This window comes from Oratosquilla oratoria, unplaced genomic scaffold, assembly GCF_046742065.1.
Source record: "Oratosquilla oratoria isolate Oo_2021 unplaced genomic scaffold, ASM4674206v1 SCAFFOLD102, whole genome shotgun sequence".
NCBI classification, from domain to species: domain Eukaryota; kingdom Metazoa; phylum Arthropoda; class Malacostraca; order Stomatopoda; family Squillidae; genus Oratosquilla; species Oratosquilla oratoria.
In genome coordinates this window covers 389994-409517 of record NW_027467459.1, presented here as the reverse complement: position 1 = coordinate 409517, position 19524 = coordinate 389994, and the positions used below count along the sequence as shown (strand labels likewise).

General features: G+C 37.9%; 1 protein-coding gene and 1 long non-coding RNA gene across 2 annotated transcripts; one reads left to right on the top strand and one right to left on the bottom strand.

The window, feature by feature from the left end:
* Positions 1–1044: 1044 nt before the first annotated feature.
* LOC143022489 (uncharacterized) lies at positions 1045–18732 on the bottom strand. The gene is made up of 4 exons (XR_012966070.1): positions 18449–18732; positions 16738–17065; positions 2486–3152; positions 1045–1565 (listed from the first exon to the last, which is right to left on the bottom strand). It is a non-coding gene; the product is annotated as an uncharacterized LOC143022489 (long non-coding RNA).
* LOC143022480 (uncharacterized) lies at positions 9976–14114 on the top strand. The gene is made up of 3 exons (XM_076180704.1): positions 9976–12748; positions 12848–13291; positions 13416–14114. The coding sequence occupies exons 1-3, from the start codon at positions 11600–11602 to the stop codon at positions 14112–14114; spliced, it is 2292 nt and encodes a 763-aa protein (XP_076036819.1). The 5' UTR covers positions 9976–11599.
* Positions 18733–19524: the final 792 nt, after the last annotated feature.

Below are 19524 nucleotides of genomic sequence, written 5' to 3'. Positions count from 1 at the left end.
CTCTACCTTCACCGCAAGTAACGATGCCCTAATCCACTCAACCAGTGAGAATATATACATGCACATATATATGTTTATCTATGTACATCCCATGCACAAACACCCATGTACACTGGTATGCAGAACATGTTTAATCCCATATTCATTCCTATCCCTTGATTAATGCAAGACTATGAATAAAGATTCAAATTAGTGTAGTTCAAATTAACTACTATAAAATAATTACTTCTTTTAAGAATTTGATAATCTGTTCCACTGCAGTATGTTCATTTAAATTTTCTACCAATGTTTGTCTGATAGCAAATTTGTCCTGTGTTGGTTTTCTTAGAAAGGGCATTCCATCAAAATATGTTTTACCGACTGGTCAACATGACAAGAACACCAGTGAGGAACCTGCCTCTGCCCCACTCGTCATCAGGTACTTACGAGTTGCATGAAGTAAGGTTGATTCGCAACCTAGTTAAAATAATACTAGACCTCTTGTTCATTGGGTAGTAGAGCCATAGTTGAACAGAGGGTCTTATATTCTTTAATTTAAAATTACTCGTCAAATTAGACCAGTGGTCTTGCCACTGGTCTTTGCAACAAGATTGAATAACATTTTTAAAATCTGGAATGGGGATTCCCATGCTGGAACAGTGGTCAAGCCTAGTTGCTGCCTTGGCTGCTACATCAGCATGTTCATTACCAGCAATTCCAACATGGGAGAGAGCCCAACAAAATTTTACATTTATTAATTTTCTACTGATTAATAGGAAAGTCAAATTTTTAACTTCTTGGACCAGATAATGAGATAGAAACAACTTCCCTAAAGATGACAAGAGACTCGTCAAGTCAGTGTATACAACATAACTTGTACCATGGGGGCAGTTAGAAAATCCATATATTTAAGGCAGGATGCTACAGGTAATTTATTTTTAATTACAATATTTGGCATCACCCCAGAGCAGCCTACTCCATCAGGGGTTTTTGATCCATCTGTATATATGCTGATGGCATTCAAGTGCTCAGATACATGTTCATGAAAGTTTGTCTTGAGCATCTGAATATTTTTTCAGTAGATTTAAAGTACCATCCCTCATGATGATGATATGGTTTAACGTCACAAACTCCCCCCATCGGAAGGCTAGGGCGGTGCCCCTCACAGAGGGTTTTGTAGCATGGAATTTAATGAACCATGCCCTTGGTTCAACTTTGCTGGTGGCAGGATTCGAATCGCCATCCCCTTGACCTTTGCCTCAAGTAACGACGCCCTAACCCACTCACCCAGTGAGCTTCCACCATTCCTCATAGACTGATTAAATCTAGAATTTGACAAAACACCACCATCGGACAATCTACCTTGACTACCTATATTTACCATGCATAAAGGAAATTGTACATACTGTCAACAATAGCTAACAATACAATAATAAAGTATCCCTTACAATTGTAGTAATAGTTACCACTGTGCCAGTGCCTGCACTGTGATGTTTACCATGCAGTGCACCTACACAGTGTGGGAAGTTCCACCTATGTTCGAATCCCTGGGCCACTTTTTGCCGTTCATCCTCAGTTGCAGGTATCTGAAAGCATGTTTAGGTTGCATTTACTTTATTGAAACAGCTTGCATTAACACACACACAATTCATTTTATTAATACCAACTTGTTCTCTTCCCTATCAGAATGATACTGGCAATAACACATCAGCATTGGCCGACGATGATGGATGTGTGGACGAACTATAGTAGTGATTGACGATTCAGCACAAGATGATGAGCAGAGTACTGCTGGACCTCCTATAAAGGCTAGAAGGCTACGTGTTGCAGACAAAAATGACATGATAGAAAATGCATACAGTATTATGAATGAATTATATATATGAATACCATACTGAAAGAGATGAGCAGCAATTATTTGGAGACTTGGTGGCCACTAAATTAGGAAAATTAAAAACTCCATATGCTCAAGCAACAGTGCAGCATAGAATTCAAAATGTATGAGGGAGAACAGGGAATGTTTGACTATCCTCCTCCATCCCGTAACTATCAATTCTGTAACCACTGGGAATATACACCAAGGCACTCCCCCTTAGATACAGATGAATGTAATGTGACTGTCCATGCCCCGGACGATATGTTGGATGAACCACACATTACTGAACTTCAAAAATATACTGAGAATCAATATGTTTTTGAGTAGCTTATGACACCCTCAATAGATTATTCACTACTGGTTTTTATATCATTATTTGAATGTTACTAACTAATTATGTTCATAAATGGCATAGGGGTATTTGTGAGTCATAAACGTTTATGCATAACTTGTGAAGGGTATTGTTATGTTTATTTGTAGTTATTGAAAGGGGCCGCTGCTGATATACAAGTATCTAAGAAAGGTAAATGTGAATGGTGTTTTTCTATCACTTTGAATATCTTGAATTAATTGCTTTGGTAATGTTAGGTATGCATTTTTAAGGTTCATTAATGTTATAATTATCCTTACCTTAACATAGTTGCTGAGAGCTGTACTCAACACCTCACAAACTTCTGGAACAATGAGACAGATGGCTTGTTTGGAAATCTTGAACGTAGTTCCAAGGGTGAAGTAGGAGTCTCTTGTGGCCAAATATCACAGTATCACAGCAAGGAGGTCTTTGGCCGGTATTGATTGCCGATATTTTGTGTCCTGCTTACTGGTCTTGTTACCAGTCATTTGCAACAAGTAGTCAAAATCATATCTTGAGATCCTTAAGTTTTTGAACACTCCATTCTCTTTTATTGTGCGTGTTGGATGACACGTATCATCCTCTATCAACATGTTATCAGAGTTTGGGGCGCTTCTCCATTCCTCTTGTATACCGGTAATAATGATGGTCTTGTCCATACTCTACATTTTCTTCTTCTCCGATGGCCACACAAAACAACAAATGATGTAGCTGCTAACAAACACTGATATGATTGTTTATATGGGAAGTAACGATGTGGGTAGGGCAAGATCAGAGGAATTCGTTCAGAATTACAAAGTCCACATTTTCAAAAAATGCAGTGGTGTGGGAGCCACCATGTAGCCTGTGGGAGTCTTCCAAGAATCTACGCTGGCCAGTTTTAGAACAGTAGATTCATATATATCAATAAGGAGATTGCAGTTATGAATGATTCACTTTGGGACACTGTCAATGAAGAAGAAAATGTTACGATAAGATGGAACGTCTGTGAAAGAATTTTTCTATGTAGGACAAGGCAATCTACAATAGCTCATGTTGGAACAGTTGAGTCACTGGGACCAACAACAGGACAGCACAGTTGTGAACACGTCACTTTGGGATGTAATGTCAATTAAGGACAAAATGTCATGATAAGATGGAATGTCTGTGAAAGACATTTTTTCTGTTTGTAGGACAAGGCAATAGTGAATAACTACATGTTAGTGCCAGTCAGAGGCATTGAATATCAGTTTAGAGTAAGATGTCAATAAAGAACAAAGTGACTATGTAAGGCATGTAGAAAAACAAAACTAGTCAAAGCAATAACCATGGGTTTCTAAAAACCAGGTACTTTAATGTTCATAGCATTAAGAGCAAATTCCAAGAAATCCAGGTGTATTTCAAAAGAAAAATATAAATATCATGGTAATAATTATTACTATTATATTGATATTCTAACCATGTCTCTGTTATAACAGACATGGTTAAATGGTAGAGTTTGAAGCTGAATCTAATATTAGAGAATGGAAGCTAGCTAACGTTACTCCCATATTCAAAAAAGGTGACAAAAAGAAGCCAAATAACTATAGGCCTATAAGTTTGACTTCTATCGTAGGAAAAATAATGGAAACTATCATCAGAGATGCTATCGAACATCATTTAGAAAGTGACCGTTTGATAAATTATAGCCAGCATGGTTTCAGATGGAAACGTTCTTGCGTGACTAACTTACTCGAATTCTACAATACAGTTATCTCGAATTATGACAAAAGAAACAATATAAATTTAATATATCTATACTTTGCAAAAGCTTTTGATACCATCCCACACGAAAGACTACTTACTAAATTAGCTTTACACGGAATAAGTGGTAGCCTATTAGGTTGGACTAGTAATTGGTTGAATGGTCGAAAACAGAGTTGTTTTAAATGGAAAAACTTCTAGATGGAAAAATGTTACAAGTGGAGCTCCTCAGGGTTCCGTTCTTGGGCCACTTCTATTCATAGTATATATAAATGATATAGACCATGGACTAAAATCTACCGTTTCCAAATTTGCTGATGATACAAAACTGTGCGGAATGGCAAATGATCACTTAAACCAATTAGATATTCAAGATTTAGATAAATTACAGCAATGGTCTGAAAAGTGGCTAATGAAATTTAACACAAGTAAATGCAAGGTAATGCACATAGGTAAAAATAACAGTATGATTACAAGTTATTTGGAAATTCGTTAACAAAAGTGGACAGTGAAAAAGATCTCGGCGTAATTGTCAGTAACGACCTCAAATCATCCAAGCAGTGTATTTCAGCCTCTGAGAAAGTAAATAAGATTGTAGGACTGATTGCGCGATCTTTTTATTTCAAAAGTCCATCACTCATTAGCAAGATATATAAATCGTTAGTTCATCCACATTTGGAATATGCTGTTTCTGTATGGTCACTGAATCTCATTAAAGACATTGGCAGACTGGAAAAAGTACAACGGTGAGCCACAAAACTGATTCCAAATATAAAAAATAAATCATACGAAAATCGACTAAAACATATCAATCTGTTTTCCCTAAAAAAGCGTAGACTCAGAGGTGACTTGATACAGGTCTTTAAGATTCTAAAGGGAATTGACTTCAAAAGTGACCAAATTTTCACATTGAATGAGAATCAGACAAGAAACAATGGTCTCAAACTGTCCGGAAATAGATTCAATTTGGAAGTAGGTAGAAACAACTTTGCCAACCGTGTAGTTAATGAATGGAATAAACTTCCTGCACAGGTAGTGCAATGTAGTTCAGTTCGAAGCTTTAAAAATCATTTAGATAAACACCTAAGCAAGATGCTGTAATGATTATAATTTATTTTATATTATTTGTTTTTGTTTTGTTATCATTTGTCTGTCTGATTTTCATTTATTATTAGTTATATGTCAATTTATTATCATTTACTATTTACCTGTTTGTTCATTGAGAGAAGCGAGTAAATGCCTTGGTGGTTTAAAGAGTGTAATGAGGAATAGACATTTGGGAATGGATGCGAAGAGGAGACTGTATGAAGGAGTGATTGTGCCAACAGCACTGTATGGGGCAGAAACGTGGAACATAAGAGAAGAAGAGAGAAGGAGTTTGAATGTGTTTGAGATGAGGTGTCTGAGAAGTATGGTGGGGGTTTCTAGGCTGGATAGAGTGAGAAATGAGGAGGTGAGGAGGAGAACAGGGGTGAAAAAGGATTTGGGAGATAGGGTTGATGAAAGAATATTAGGATGGTTTGGACACATGGAAAGAATGAGTGAAGAAAGACTAGTAAAAGAGGTATGGAAGGCAGATGTGGAGGGAGTGAACATGAGGGGACGTCCTAGGATGAGATGGATGGATGGGGTGAAGGGGGCTTTGGGGAAGAGGGGAATGTCTGTTGAGGAAGGAAGGGAGAGGACGGAAGACAGAGGTGAGTGGAGAATGGTTGTATATGGATGATGTTGTGACTGCATGAGGAGAAATGGGCGGGGGGGTGGGGAAGTATGTGTGAGTAAATTTTGACGCAGACCGAAGGGATTTCTCCCCGTCCTCGCCTTATATGCAAAGGGGGACGGAGAGGGGGGGTCGCCGATTAAATGAAGCGGCCTTGCTGTGGATGTACTGTGTCTTGCGACACTGCTTCTGACCCAGGGCGGTGGGCAGGGTGCAGGGATGACCCGTCATCCAGGAGGTGCTCAGATGAGAGGGAGGGTGGGAGGGGTGTGGAGTGTATTTGGGGATGTAATGGGTGGGAGTGTTTTTGTGCCTTTCCCTTTTTGGCTACCTCCCTTGGAAGGGGGAAAAAGCCTTGGTATATGTATGTATGATTTTTTTCACATCCGACCTAGATATGGACCAAAAGGTCTCCTGTCGGCATGGTCCGCCTTTGTAATTAGGATAGAATGACAAGGAAGGTGGGGGTGTTCTATTCTAAGTTGAAAATAATATCCATGGCTGTGTATTAGAGAAAGTGAAACAGGATGCATAAATTTTATTTTGTAGAATTAACCCAAATTGACAAAAAAGATGAATGTAGGTGTAATATATAGGCCAAAAACATTATTAGTAGACGACAAACTGTTGTTTCAAGAACTGTCTAGTTTCATCAAACAGTACTTTATGACTATGGGCGATTCTAATTTTACTGACATTGATTGGACAACCATTGAACATGGCAATATAGGTAGATGCTTAATAGTTTTTCTAGGTGACAATTACTTAGTTTGGCACATGAGAGCCCACAAGACATGGGAACTTGTTCGATCTATTCATCACTAGCCACGAAAGCATGATAATCAATGTAGAAGTTGGTGTAACCATAACAAGTAGTGATCACAACTTAGCTCAAAAATATAAATAAATAGAACAGGAGCTTCAGTATACAGACTGGGAGGAAAAGTTATGCGAAAGACATGTGGATGTGGAAAACATTTCAAAATACGCTTACTAAGATGATTCATAATTATATGAAGTTTAAGGACAGATCCCAAAATTGGCTCCCTCTAAATGGCTTTACAAAACCTAGTGAAAGAAATATATATTGCAAATAAATCCAAGGGACTCTAAAAGAATTTTAGTGACATTAGAGAAAAAAGTTTATTGGTAATCACATTGGCCCACTATTACCAAAGGAAGGAATGTGCCATATCTTAAACATTTTAGCTCAGTATTCATAAGCCAAATAAATGAAGCCTGTGTGGTCTTAGGGAAAGTTACTACTGTAAAAAAAAAAAATAAAAAAATAAAATAAAAGATGTATAATAAAATACTAGGGCATCAAAGACCCTTGAATGAAATTAGAATAAATCATGTTCAGAGTTGTCCCACGAGAAAGGAAGTTAGTTACATTACTCCCATGTTCAAAATGGATGGCAAATAGAAGCCAATGAATTACAGGACAAAAAGCTTGACCTCAATCATACAAAAAGTCTCAACTCAGATGCTTGTTGTGAATTATAGCTATTCCATTGTAAATAGAATCAATTACATAATCCCATATTAACAGTTTTGGAGAATAAATATTGAAAAGTTAATGGTTGATCAGTATTTGATCTATTTATTAGTATTTCATTTATATACCAGTAATTGATTCATTTATTAGTTTATTTGATTTTGCATTTCATATGAAAAAATCACTATGGACAGATATCATTACATCTCCAAGGCCCATCCTCTTCCATGACCGTTCAGAAGAACAAGGCATTATCTTTATGATCCATGCATCTGAGGAGCAACTGCTACATCTTGCACAAGCTGACACCTGGCACGTGGATAGAAATTACTTCATCAGTCCAAACATCTGAGCAACTACATGTCAAACGAACTCCTCTTGGGGATACTACAGTCTCCTTCGTTTATGCCTTCCTCCCTGGAAAGAGTGCTTAGGTTTACCAAGAACTACTGTAGGTTGTGGTCAACAAAATGGAAGAAATGTCCATCTTTCCTGACCCCAGGATCATAGTCACTGACTTTGATCTGGCAGCCATTCAGTCAGTATCAGCAGTGCTAGGACCTCATGTCACTGTGGTAATTGTTATTGGCAATCTTTTAGTGCTTACCTTTGTTCAGGAAACTTTTCCTCAGTGTTGTTTACTTCTTTTGAATCGGAAGCCTGAAGCGTCGAACCGTGCCTATCGTAACTTTAAATATGATACAATTTAACTCCTCTCCTCTTTCCTTGCTTGTTAAATCTATGTAATAAATTTTGGTTTGATAATTCGGGGATTGAACTTTTGAGAATTTACTTAAAAGTCAATATTAACCCGTGGTCTTTTGAGTTATGAGCTTGTGTTAAGAGGGGCTCCTGTAAAAATCAGTTTTTCAACAATAATTACCACTGACAAATCAGATAATTACGAACAGGAACCAATAGTGAGTCCACTGAAATGTGACAGTGGGAATTAAGTGAAAAAGTGGTTGAAGTGAATCAAAAATATAGGAAAATAAGTGTTGAGATGAACACGGCCGACGACGGACAAGACTGGGGAGGTAATCAGAGTGCTATAGTATTTGCCCACTTTGTGAGAAGGTGGTCAGTGATGATGATAAGGGATTGGTATGTAATTTGTGTGATATGTGGCATCACGCAAAGTGTGAAAAAATGTCAGATGAAGTATATGAATTTTTGCAGAAAATGAGGTAAGCACTATTCATTGGTATTGTTGAGGTAAGCACTATTCATTGGTATTGTAGCAAGTGTAATACCAAGTTCAGTAAGATGGTTAAACAGATCACCACAATTTTAAAGAGGCAGGATACTGTGGAAAAATGCATGGATGCCATTGAAATAGTGACTAATGAACTGGATTGAGGTAAAGGAGGATATGGTTAACATGGAAATGAATATGAAAGCTGAATTAAAAAAAGAAGTGAGTACAGGCCTGAAGGAAATAAAGAAAGATATAAGTAAAGAAATAAGAGATGATATAGTAGAGATAGTAGAAAATAAAATACAAACTGGTAAAACTGAATGGTTGAATGAGGTGAGAGGAGCAGCAAGAATTGAAATTAAGGAAGAGATGGACAAGACACACAGGGATGTCCTTAAGGAGAAAGGTGATACGGCTAGACCTGGTGGTAGTGATGAGCAAAATGATCAGAACTTTGTAGAAATAGCAACTAGGAAGGTGCAAAGTAGAATGGATAGAGTCAATAACATTGTACTTCGAAGAATGCCTGAAGAAGTGATCCCTGAGATGAATTTAGATATAAGAGAGCAGAAGGTATTCCATGACAAGTTGGTGTTTATTGAATTTTGTAAGGGAATAGGAATCACCTGTTTTGAAAGTGAGATAGAAGAAATAAGGAGACTGGGGAAGTATGAAGGGGTGGGTGTAAAATGCTGATGATTCTGCTGATGAATTTGCTGATCTCAAACACTATTTTCATTCTTTTCTCATTTCTTTATTTTCCAGTATTTTAAAATGAAATTTTAGTATATTCTTCTTTGAAACCTTACCTTATTGGCTACCTCCCTTGAAAGGGGGAAAAAGCCTTGGTATATGTATGTATGTATGAAACCTTACCTTTCCAATGATATCAAGTATTTTGAAAAAGTCGTATGCTGAGGTGGGTGTTTTTGATGAAATATTCGAAGCCGTTTTTGCGCATTTAAAAGGGCCATTTTGGATTTTGCTGATCTTTTTTCCTAAAGTATTTTTAATATCATTTCTATAGTTTTTAAGATTTTGTTATGAAATTTTAGCATATTATTCTTTATAACCTTATCTTTCCAAAGATATCAAGTTTTTTAAAATCCCACATCTCAGTAAGCTGTGTTCACAGAAATAACACTACCAGCCTTTGATCTCAGTGAGTTGTGTTCACTACCAACCTTTGATCTCAGTGAGTTGTGTACACCGAAATAACCACCAACCTTTGATCTCCCATGAGTTGTATTCACGAAAATAAACACAACCAACCTTTGATCCTAATGAGTTGTACATACATATACCAAGGCTTTTTCCCCCTTACAAGGGAGGTAGCCAAAAAGGGAAAGGCATAAAAACACTCCCACCCATTTCATCCCTAAATACACTCCACACCCCTCCCACCCTCCCTCTCATCTGAGCACCTCCTGGATGACGGGTCATCCCTGCACCTTGCCCACCGCCCTGGGTCAGAGGCAGTGTCGCAAGACACAGCACATCCACAGCAAGGCCGCTTCATTTAATCGGTGACCCCCCCTATCTGTCCCCCCTTGCATATAAGGAGAGGACGGGGAGAAATCCCTTCGGGCTGCGTCAAAATTTACTCACACATACTACCCCACCCCCCCGCCCATTCCTCCTCATGCAATCACAACATCATCCATATACAACCATTCTCCACTCACCTCTGTCTTCCGTCCTCTCCCTTCCTTCCTCAACAGACATTCCCCTCTTCCCCAAAGCCCCCTTCACCCCATCCATCCATCTCATCCTAGGACGTCCCCTCATGTTCACTCCCTCCACATCTGCCTTCCATACCTCTTTTACTAGTCTTTCTTCACTCTTTCTTTCCATGTGTCCAAACCATCCTAATATTCTTTCATCAACCCTATCTCCCAGCTCCTTTTTCACCCCTGTTCTCCTCCCCACCTCCTCATTTCTCACTCTATCCAGCCTAGTAACCCCCACCATACTTCTCAGACACCTCATCTCAAACACATTCAAATCCCTTCTCTCTTCTTCTCTTATGTTCCACATTTCTGCCCCATACAGTGCTGTTGGCACAATCACTCCTTCATACAGTCTCCTCTTCGCATCCATTCCTAAATGTCTATTCCTCATTACACTCTTTAATCCACCAAGGCATTTACTCACTTCTCTCAATCTACATTCTACCTCCACCTTTTCCTGCTACACTTGCACCCAAGTATCTAAAACTATCCACTTCCTCCAGTCGCTCTCCCTTAATGTTCATTTCCAGTCTACTGCCACTTTCACCCCTTGTACATCTCATCACCTTACTTTTACCCACATTTATCTTTAGCTTTCTTCTATCACATACTCTCCCAAACTCTGCCACCAGCTTCCTCAATCCCTCCTCCGACCCTGCCACAAGCACAGTGTCGTCCGCAAACAACAGTTGGCTCACCTCCCACTTTTCTCCATTTTCTTTAACCATCTCCAATCCCTGACCCACTACCCTAGCATTCACCTCTCGCACCACCCCATCTATGTATAAGTTGAACGAGTTGTACTTACCAAAAGTTGTACTCACCAATGAGTTGTACTTACCAAAAGAAACACCACCAACCTTTGATCTCCCGTGAGTTGTATTCGCACAAAAATAAACACAACCAACCTTTGATCTCAATAACTTGTCTTCAAATAATTGCATCATTTTTTAAATGCTTTAGTTATTTTTAATGATGTTTTTCTACATGTATATTTCATTGAGTAAACAGACAACAACTTTAGGCGGAAAGTTCAAGTATGCAAAGAGCCATAGGAATAACGCAACAATGAACATTTTCATTTTCAACATTGTGAAATATGAATTATGAATAATTGTACTATGTTGAAAATGAAACTGTTCATTGTTGCCTTTCAGACAACAACTCTTTTAACTACAAAAATTTGATCTTCGATATGAAAATATCCCTGTAAACATTGCCTCAGTTTAAAATACTTCATTCATCAATTTATTACTATTTTATGGGTTAATGATAGTATTTTATCAATTATTTATCAAGTACTAGTAGTTGTATCATTATTTTATCAATGCACTTCGAAAGTTTAATGCAAAAAATGTAAAAAATAAAAAGTATACAGTATTTAATCCCTAATCCAGCACCTCAGCATTTTTTTTTTTTTTTTTAATACAAATAATTTTTCTCTTTTCTTTATGGACAAGCAGGAAATATTACCAGCAAACTATATATCTACTATATATACATCTACATATATCAACATGATGCATGTACGGACAAGAAACAATTTTTTTTTTTTGCCTAACGTTTTGGTCAGTATCCAAGACTTCCATGGGGACTTCCCCAACTGAGGATGTGCTGTCTTCTCCAGTGGATAATGTGCTGTCTTCTCCTGTGGATCATGTGCTGTCTTCTTCAGTGGATCATGTGCCAATTTCAGATTCTTTGGAGTCAACTGTGCCGATTTCTAATTCTTTGGGGTCTTCCCCAACTGAGGATGTGCTGTCTTCTCCTGTGGATTATGTGATGTCTTCTCCTGTGGATCATGTGCTGTCTTCTTCTGTGGATCAGTCTTCTGCTGTGGATGATGTGCTTGTGGATTGTGACATGTGTGACCAAGATTTGGTGGTTGAAGATTCTGTGCTTTCTGTCAATAAGGATAAGTTGGTTGGTGGCGGTAATTCGAAACCTCCAGTGTTTTTCTATTCGGATAAGATGGTGAGTACCTCTTTACTTACTGAAATTTTATCTAATTTGGAGCAGTTCCCAATAGACAAGTTATCGCATACTCCTCCTGTGAAGGCATGTGGTGGTGAACTTTTTGTTTTTGTTGGTAAGGAGGGAGATTGGAAGGCTGATCAATATCAATGGAGAATGAAGGGTCAGAGGAAATTTTTCTTACCTGGCGTTAACTTACTGGTCCAGAAGCGGTATGACTGGGTGCATGGTGAGGAGGATTTTGTCAGTTCTTTTACGCGTACTGTGTACACATGTGCTTCTGTTTTTAATGTTGTTCTGATTCAATATCTAGGTGATAATTCGGTTTATAAAGGTAAAGCTCATGGCAACAGCAAGCATCCTAATGCCCCTGAATTTAGGCGAACGTGTCCATCTGTCCTTGATAAAATGAAGGAAAAGGTGATCTCGAAGTCTTCAGATAAGGTTTACCAGGAATTAGTCACAAATGCTACTGATTCTGCTTATCAAGGTGTGCTCAATCCAAGAAATGTCACCCAGGTCAAGAATATAAAGAAGGCAGTCAATGCTGAATGGCGCCTCAGCAAAGACGATTTGTACAATACAGTCCAGCTTGCCTACCATCTCAAAGATTTTGTTCATCAGGTAACAGTTTATCCAGATCTTGTGTGTATTGTTGGTGTGAAATGTCTGTTGGATGAATTGGACAAGGTTTTGCAGGTTAAATCAGATGTGCCAGTCCTCTGTTCATATGATACTACTTTCCAGTTAGGCAACTTATATGTATCTTCTTTACTTTTCAGGCACATTATTTTTTAGGGTTCCCCAGTCATCCCGGCAGGTTTTCTTATCCACGAGCGTAAATTTCAGCAAGTCCATAAGCAGTTCTTCTCCATGATGAAAGAGCATGTGACTCACCTGCAAAAGGATTCCTTGCATGTCCCTATTGTTGTTGATCGCGAGACAGGTATCACTAATGCCATTGAAATTGCATGTCCTTCTTTTGATATCTTTCACTGTTGGAATCATATTAGGAGAGATTGGAAGTTCTGGTTACGGTCCCATGGTGCTACTAGCGATGACGTAGAGGCTTATTCTGATAACCTGTCTTCATTACTGTCTTGTGAATCGGAGTCTAAATTTGATGAGTTGGTCCAGGAGATGTTACCCAAATGGAGTGAGGCAATGGTTGAGCATTTCAATTCTTCTTTGAAGAATGAACTGAAGACGTATTCACGTAGGTGGGTGCTGGACAAAGCTAAGGTGTACAACCCTTACTCAGGTATCACAAATAATTGTTCAGAGTATGAATGCAGTTTTGAAAAGGCTTGTTGACTGGAAGGATGTTCCATTAGATGTTATGATTTTATCTCTTTATTATTTGCAGAATTTCCATGTTTCCGAGGTGCAGCGCGGTCTGGCAGGTATAGGTAACTATCGTCTCAAGCAGAAATTTCAATATGCTGCCATTGATGTTGAGGATATTAATATCCCAGAGAGTGTATGTCATCCAGATGAGATTGTTAGCTTAGTTAAAGGTGAGATTGAATTAGGCCTAGGTGATGCATGCCATGACGAGAAACAGGTGGTAACAAACTCTGACGGGTCCAAAGAAATCACTGAGGACCAAATTAGTCAAGATAGGCCTAATGTTAGCTCCCAGAGGTCCCTGGCTTTGGATGTCCTGAAGAGAAATGGTGTTGTGCATGTTCCTAGTTTAAGTGCATTCATGGTCCATGGTAGCAAAGGTGATAAATATGCAGTCAGTTTATTCCTGAAGGAGAAGTGCCAATGTCCGTCAACCTCCACATGTTATCACATAATTGCTGCCAAAATGAGTGTAGGCTTACATACTGCATGCAAGGAAAAGACTTACAATCTGTCTCAGCTCAGAAGAAATAGTAGAAAAGGGTCAGATAAAAAGTCCGGAAGGAAAAGGCCAAGACCTTTAGATTATGATAATGTTTCAGTAACTCCGGCACCTGATTCTTCTATTGCCTTAGACAGAAGTGCATGTGTGACTGATGACATGGCTGATGACCTGATAGGTTGCATGAATGACCCCTGGAGAGAATATTTCATCTAGGGGGGAAATAGGCCTAGGAAGTTTAGCTAAGCCACTTCCAAAGACAAATCGCACACCCAGGTCAAAGAAGAAATTGAGGTTTGCTGACCAGGTGGTACAACGGAGTGATGCGTTGCAATGTGATGAGGTGCTTCCTCATACGCCTTCTGGTAGTTGTGATTTTAAATGTGGTGATCCAGATACACTCCCAACACCACAATCACAAAAATTAAGTACTAGTAATGCTGGTCATGCAACTCACAGGCCTCTTGAAACCCCAAGGTTGAAGAAGAGATTGAAATATTCTGAAGGTAATGAAGGATTAGAAAGTACATGTAGCATGATCAATGATTCCGTGTGTAGCATTAGCCACCAGCCCCTGGTACAAACTAGGCCACCTGTACCAGATGAGGCAATGGAGACCAGTGTTAAAGATGAGACTAGCAAATACAGGCCTAGACTCTGTCTCAGAAGATCCAGGAATGACTCCACCATAAGAAATGAGGCAATTTGGATCAAAGACCTGGATCTGAATATTGCTGACAAGAATATATTACTGGCTTCTATGTACTTAACATCTGATCACATGAATGCTGTAAATATTCTAGTTTGTCAGCAATTTCCTGAAGTATTCGGGTTGCAGAGTACTTATCATGCTCCTGTTTTCTCAGAAAGTAAGCAACACTGGACATGCCCCATGCCATTTAAGTCAGTCCCAGACGGCCTCAGCTCTGCACAGATACATCACAATGGCCGTGACCATTGGGTTCTGACTGTTCGCCCTTCTGCCACTGATGACATATTCTTCATAGATAGCTTGCTACAACAAAATGCCATCAATCCTTCCTTAGACATTCAGATGGCCCAGCTTTATGGCAAACAGAAGAAGAGCATCAAGATAAGAAAACCCAAAGTCCAACAGCAGACCAACAGTACCGATTGTGGTGTGTTTGCCATTGCCTTTTTGGTAGAATTCTGTGTAAATGGTGTCGATCAACTGCACAGAATATCATTTGATGTCAATGTCATGAGGCATCATTTAGCTGCTTGTTTGGAGAGCAAGTCATTCACACCATTTCCTAAGTTGTCATCCAGAGTAAGTAAGCGTAATGGTGTTGGTAGGCCATGTGTACGACAAATACCACAAATGGTTCCTTCTGAAATCGACTTGCTCTGCCCGTGAGGAATGCCAAATGTGTATGATGTCATGGTAGGCTGTGATGGTAGGCATTGCCCTCTTGGCTATTTGTATCACAAAAGCTGTGTAGGCCTGGTGAGCGACTCTAGTGAAGTATGGACTTGCAAAAGTTGTACACAATAGGGCACCACCACTCCCCTTCCCCACCATTCTACTAAAGTCTCATCTCATGATCTACTGGCCAATGACTTTCTGGTTACTCTTTCAACATTTTGTCAGTAGTCATCTTCGTGTGTGTCTTTTTTATTTCATTTTTTCATTTCTTTTATGTTTATTGTTTTTTGGGTAGATTTGTACATTTCTTTTGTATGTTTTCTTCAATTAAATATTCCATTTGTATAATCTCGCAGATAGGCAATTGCCAGATCCACATTTCTGAGTACTTTATAATTGGTTTATGGTATTTTTGCCAGGTCAATCTTTGCATGGTTGCATGATTTCAAATATTAGTTTTAATTGGAATTTTTTTTACATGAACATGTGTATTTTCTTTTTTGTTTACTTGCTTCATTTTCTACTATATGCTCATCATGTATTTTAATAAATAAAAATAAATGCATAAAAAGGGTTCATTTGTCTTATTATTGTAATCAAAAATATGCCATTGGAGAGGTTATGTTTTATGAAATAATATTTTATAAAAACGATGAAAAGAATTGGGAGTAAAAGATAAAAAAATAAAAAATGGGGGCATAAAAACAATTTAATAACATACTAAACTTTCACGAAAATAAAATCTAAAAAAAAAAAAAAAATAAATAAATAAATAAATAAAGAGATGATATTCAGAAAGTCTTTGGGGGAAAAGATCAGCAAAATTAAATATCTGGACGCTTAATGCACAAAAAATCGACTTCTTTTATATGATAAAAAATAACCAGTTAATTTTTCTAATTTTTAAAACGTTTGATACCACTGGAAAGATACGGTTATAAAGAATAATAATGTTGAAATTTCACCAAAAAAATCTCAAAAACTAAGGAGGTGGTATTAGAAAGGCTTTGGGAAATAATATCACCAAAATTCAAAATGGACGTTTAAAATGCACAAAAAAAGGGCTAAGTATATCTGATAAAAAATAACCAGTTAAATGTCATATCTTTCATAAACATATGACAGCATTGGAAAGAAAAGGTTGTAAAGAATAATATACTAAACTTCCACTAAAAAAAAATCAAAATCTAAGGAGATGGTATTAGAAATACCTTGGGAAATGATATCAGCAAAATTCAAAATGGACATTTAAAATGCACAAAAAAAAAAGGCTAAGTATATCTGATAAAAAATAACCAACTAAATGTAGAATTTTTTAAAAACATTTTATACTACTGGAAAATTAAGGTTATAAAGAATAATATACTAGACTTTCACTAAAAAAAATTAAAAATCTAAAGAGATGGTATTATCGCGGCGAAACGCGACAGGCATATCAATACATCAAAATACCATAGGTTCCGATCAACACTGGTTCAGTTGATAGAGATTGCAACGCTCGCTCTTGGTAAGCGATCATTTTCCCGCTGCTCCTTGTGTCAATGACACGCAAACCGAAGGATGAGGGTTGGTACTGGACTGCAGATTAGTCGTCTGGTAGGACATGGGGATTGGGTAAGTGGGTCCTAGTCCACTTTTCCATTCTTGGTTGAAAGGAAACTCGACCTTTTCTCTGTATTTATTCTTCCAGAACTTCCATAAACTTCCCAAACCGGGGAAGGGAGGGAATTGCGAACTTGTGTTCTCTTTCAATAGTACATTGTACTCCAGGACTGGTTCCCTGTAAAATTTTATAACCCGTCTTCAGAAACACTACTACATCAATAAGAAATGGCGTAGGGTAGCTGAAAGATTCGTGAGGCAGAATAAATCCTTACGAGACTATAGGGAGGTAACAAGAGGTTAATATGCCTCTTCCTGAAATATAACATAGGAAACGCCTCTTCAGAAATCTTTAAATTACCCTACTTAAAGTTTACAAATTATTTTATGTTAGGCTAGGTTGTTGTTGTTGTTGTTGTCGTTCCCTAGACTGTCTGTCCGAGCAGTCCCGTCTCCCCAAGGAAGGCCACAGCCGAGACTGGGTTTTCCCACAAATCCTTTATAGAGTGTATGTTGTGTTGTTTGCGTGCATGATTGTGTATAATGCAGTCTTCCATTATGTGTTGTATGGTATGGGGTGAAGTGTTACATCCTGGGCAGCTGTTCACAACACGGTCGTCCAGCCTCCTCTGGTAGCTTAGAAGTGCTGGGTGGTGACCGCATCGCAGTCTGGCCAAGTGGACTCTGTCCTTACGTGGGAGAGAGGATTCAGAAGGGTGGATATCAGGGGGTCTGGCATGCAGCAGTGTGTTGTCTTTCAGTGTGTTAATGGAGCGGTGAGTGATATGATTATGAATATGTTTCCGGAGGCTGGTTTTTGGTGGTTGTGGAGGAAGAGAAGAGAGTATCTTTGTGTAATAAAGGTCTTTGGGTGTAGTTTTAATGTTTCTTGGTGTGTGTGGGTGTTCTGCTATGTAGTGTAACGGGTGTGATGTGTTTGTGGTGGCTGCAGCAAGTGTTTGTGTGCCTCTCATGTCGAGGTGTTCCTTGACTTTGAGGACTTTTGTTTCATGGTGTAAATGGTCTGTAGGTGATGTATTTGTGCAGCCTGTAATTGTTTTTAGGGCTTTGTTTTGTATGATTTGAAGGGTGTTGTGGTGTGTCACTGAGATTAGGAGCCCATGCAGGACTCGCATAATTCATCACTGAGCGTATACATTGTTTGTATATTGTTATATTAGTTTCTTTGTTTTGTCCAAATGTTGTTCCAGTGATTGACTTAAGTGCGTTAAGTCTAGGTGTGCATTTGTTTTTGTTAGGCTAGGTAGGTTAGGTAGGCTAACCCCCTATACAGCAGTTATGTCATGACACCTTAAGGCCTAACAGTGAAAAATAATTATGAGAATTTGTTTCGATACATATTATAAAAAAAATTTATATAACCTAGTTATGAGAATGTAAAGGGTTAGCTCAACACTTAGCAACACACAAGGCAGTCAATGCCAGCCTTCATGTTGTTGCACTCCCCTCTTTAGACTCGTTTCCCCTCGTTACTGGACACGGGCTTCTCAATTAAAACTTTTGGTACATGTCAATTAATGGTTCTGACGTTAACCCTTACCTTTTAAAAGGGATGATTTCGGATTATAATTTAGCAGCCTGGGTCGGCTGTCTTGAAGAGCTTTCGTGGCTTTTCCAATATGCCACGTAGATAGACCCATTGTAAACAATGGGTTCATTCTTCCCCCTCAGTGTCCGATAGCGAGATTATGACTTAATGTTTATGTAGTAATATTCTTTTAACATGTTTGCTAATGAATACAGTTTTTTTTTATATATATTTCCTAACAATTAATTCTTCATAAGTACAATAGTAAATCAAAGATATTAGAGCTGGATGATGAATCAATTTCTAAGTACTTCCACAATTTTAAGGGGTAACTTTTCCCCCTGACAGTATTAGAAAGAGTTTGGGAAATAATATCAGCAAAATTCAGAATGGACATTTAAAATACACAAAAAAGGCTAAGTATATCTGATCAAAAATAACGATTTAAATGTAGAATTTTTTAAAAACATTTTATACTACTGGAAAATTAAGGTTATAAAGAATAATATACTGAAATTTCACAAGAAAAATCTCAAAAACTAAAGAGATGGTATTAGAAATACTTTGGGAAAGAAGATCAGCAAAATTCAAAGTGGCCTTTTTAAGTGTGCTAAAAACGGCTTCGTATATTTGATAAAAAATAACGATTTAAATGTGGGATTATTTAAAAACGTTTGATACCTTTGGAAAGATAAGGTTATAAAGAATAATGTGCTAAAATTTCACAACAAAATCTCAAAAACTAAAGAGATGATATTAAAAAATACTTTGGGAAAAAAGATAAGCAAAATCCAAAATGACCGTTTAAAATGCGCAAAAACGGTCTCGTATATCTAATAAAAAACACCCACCTCAACATGGAACTTTTTCAAAACGTTTGATACAATTGGAAAGGTAAGGTTTTAAGGAATATAATACTTAAATTTCATTTTAAAATACCAAAAAATAAAGAAATGATAATTTAATGAAAATAGTGTTTGAGATCAGCAAATTCATCAGCATTTTACACCCACCCAGTATGAAGGATCAGATGAAGGCAAAGCAAGACCTATCTTGGTGACTCTGAAAGGAAATATTAAGGAAAGAAT

Bases quoted from the DNA above. Each gene is read 5' to 3' on its own strand.
- LOC143022480 (XM_076180704.1), top strand. From the start codon at position 11,600: ATGTACGGACAAGAAACAATTTTTTTTTTTTGCCTAACGTTTTGGTCA. The intron at 12,749-12,847 runs GTTAAATCAGAT...ATTATTTTTTAG, and splicing joins AATTGGACAAGGTTTTGCAG to GGTTCCCCAGTCATCCCGGC. The intron at 13,292-13,415 runs GTGTACAACCCT...TATTATTTGCAG, and splicing joins GGGTGCTGGACAAAGCTAAG to AATTTCCATGTTTCCGAGGT.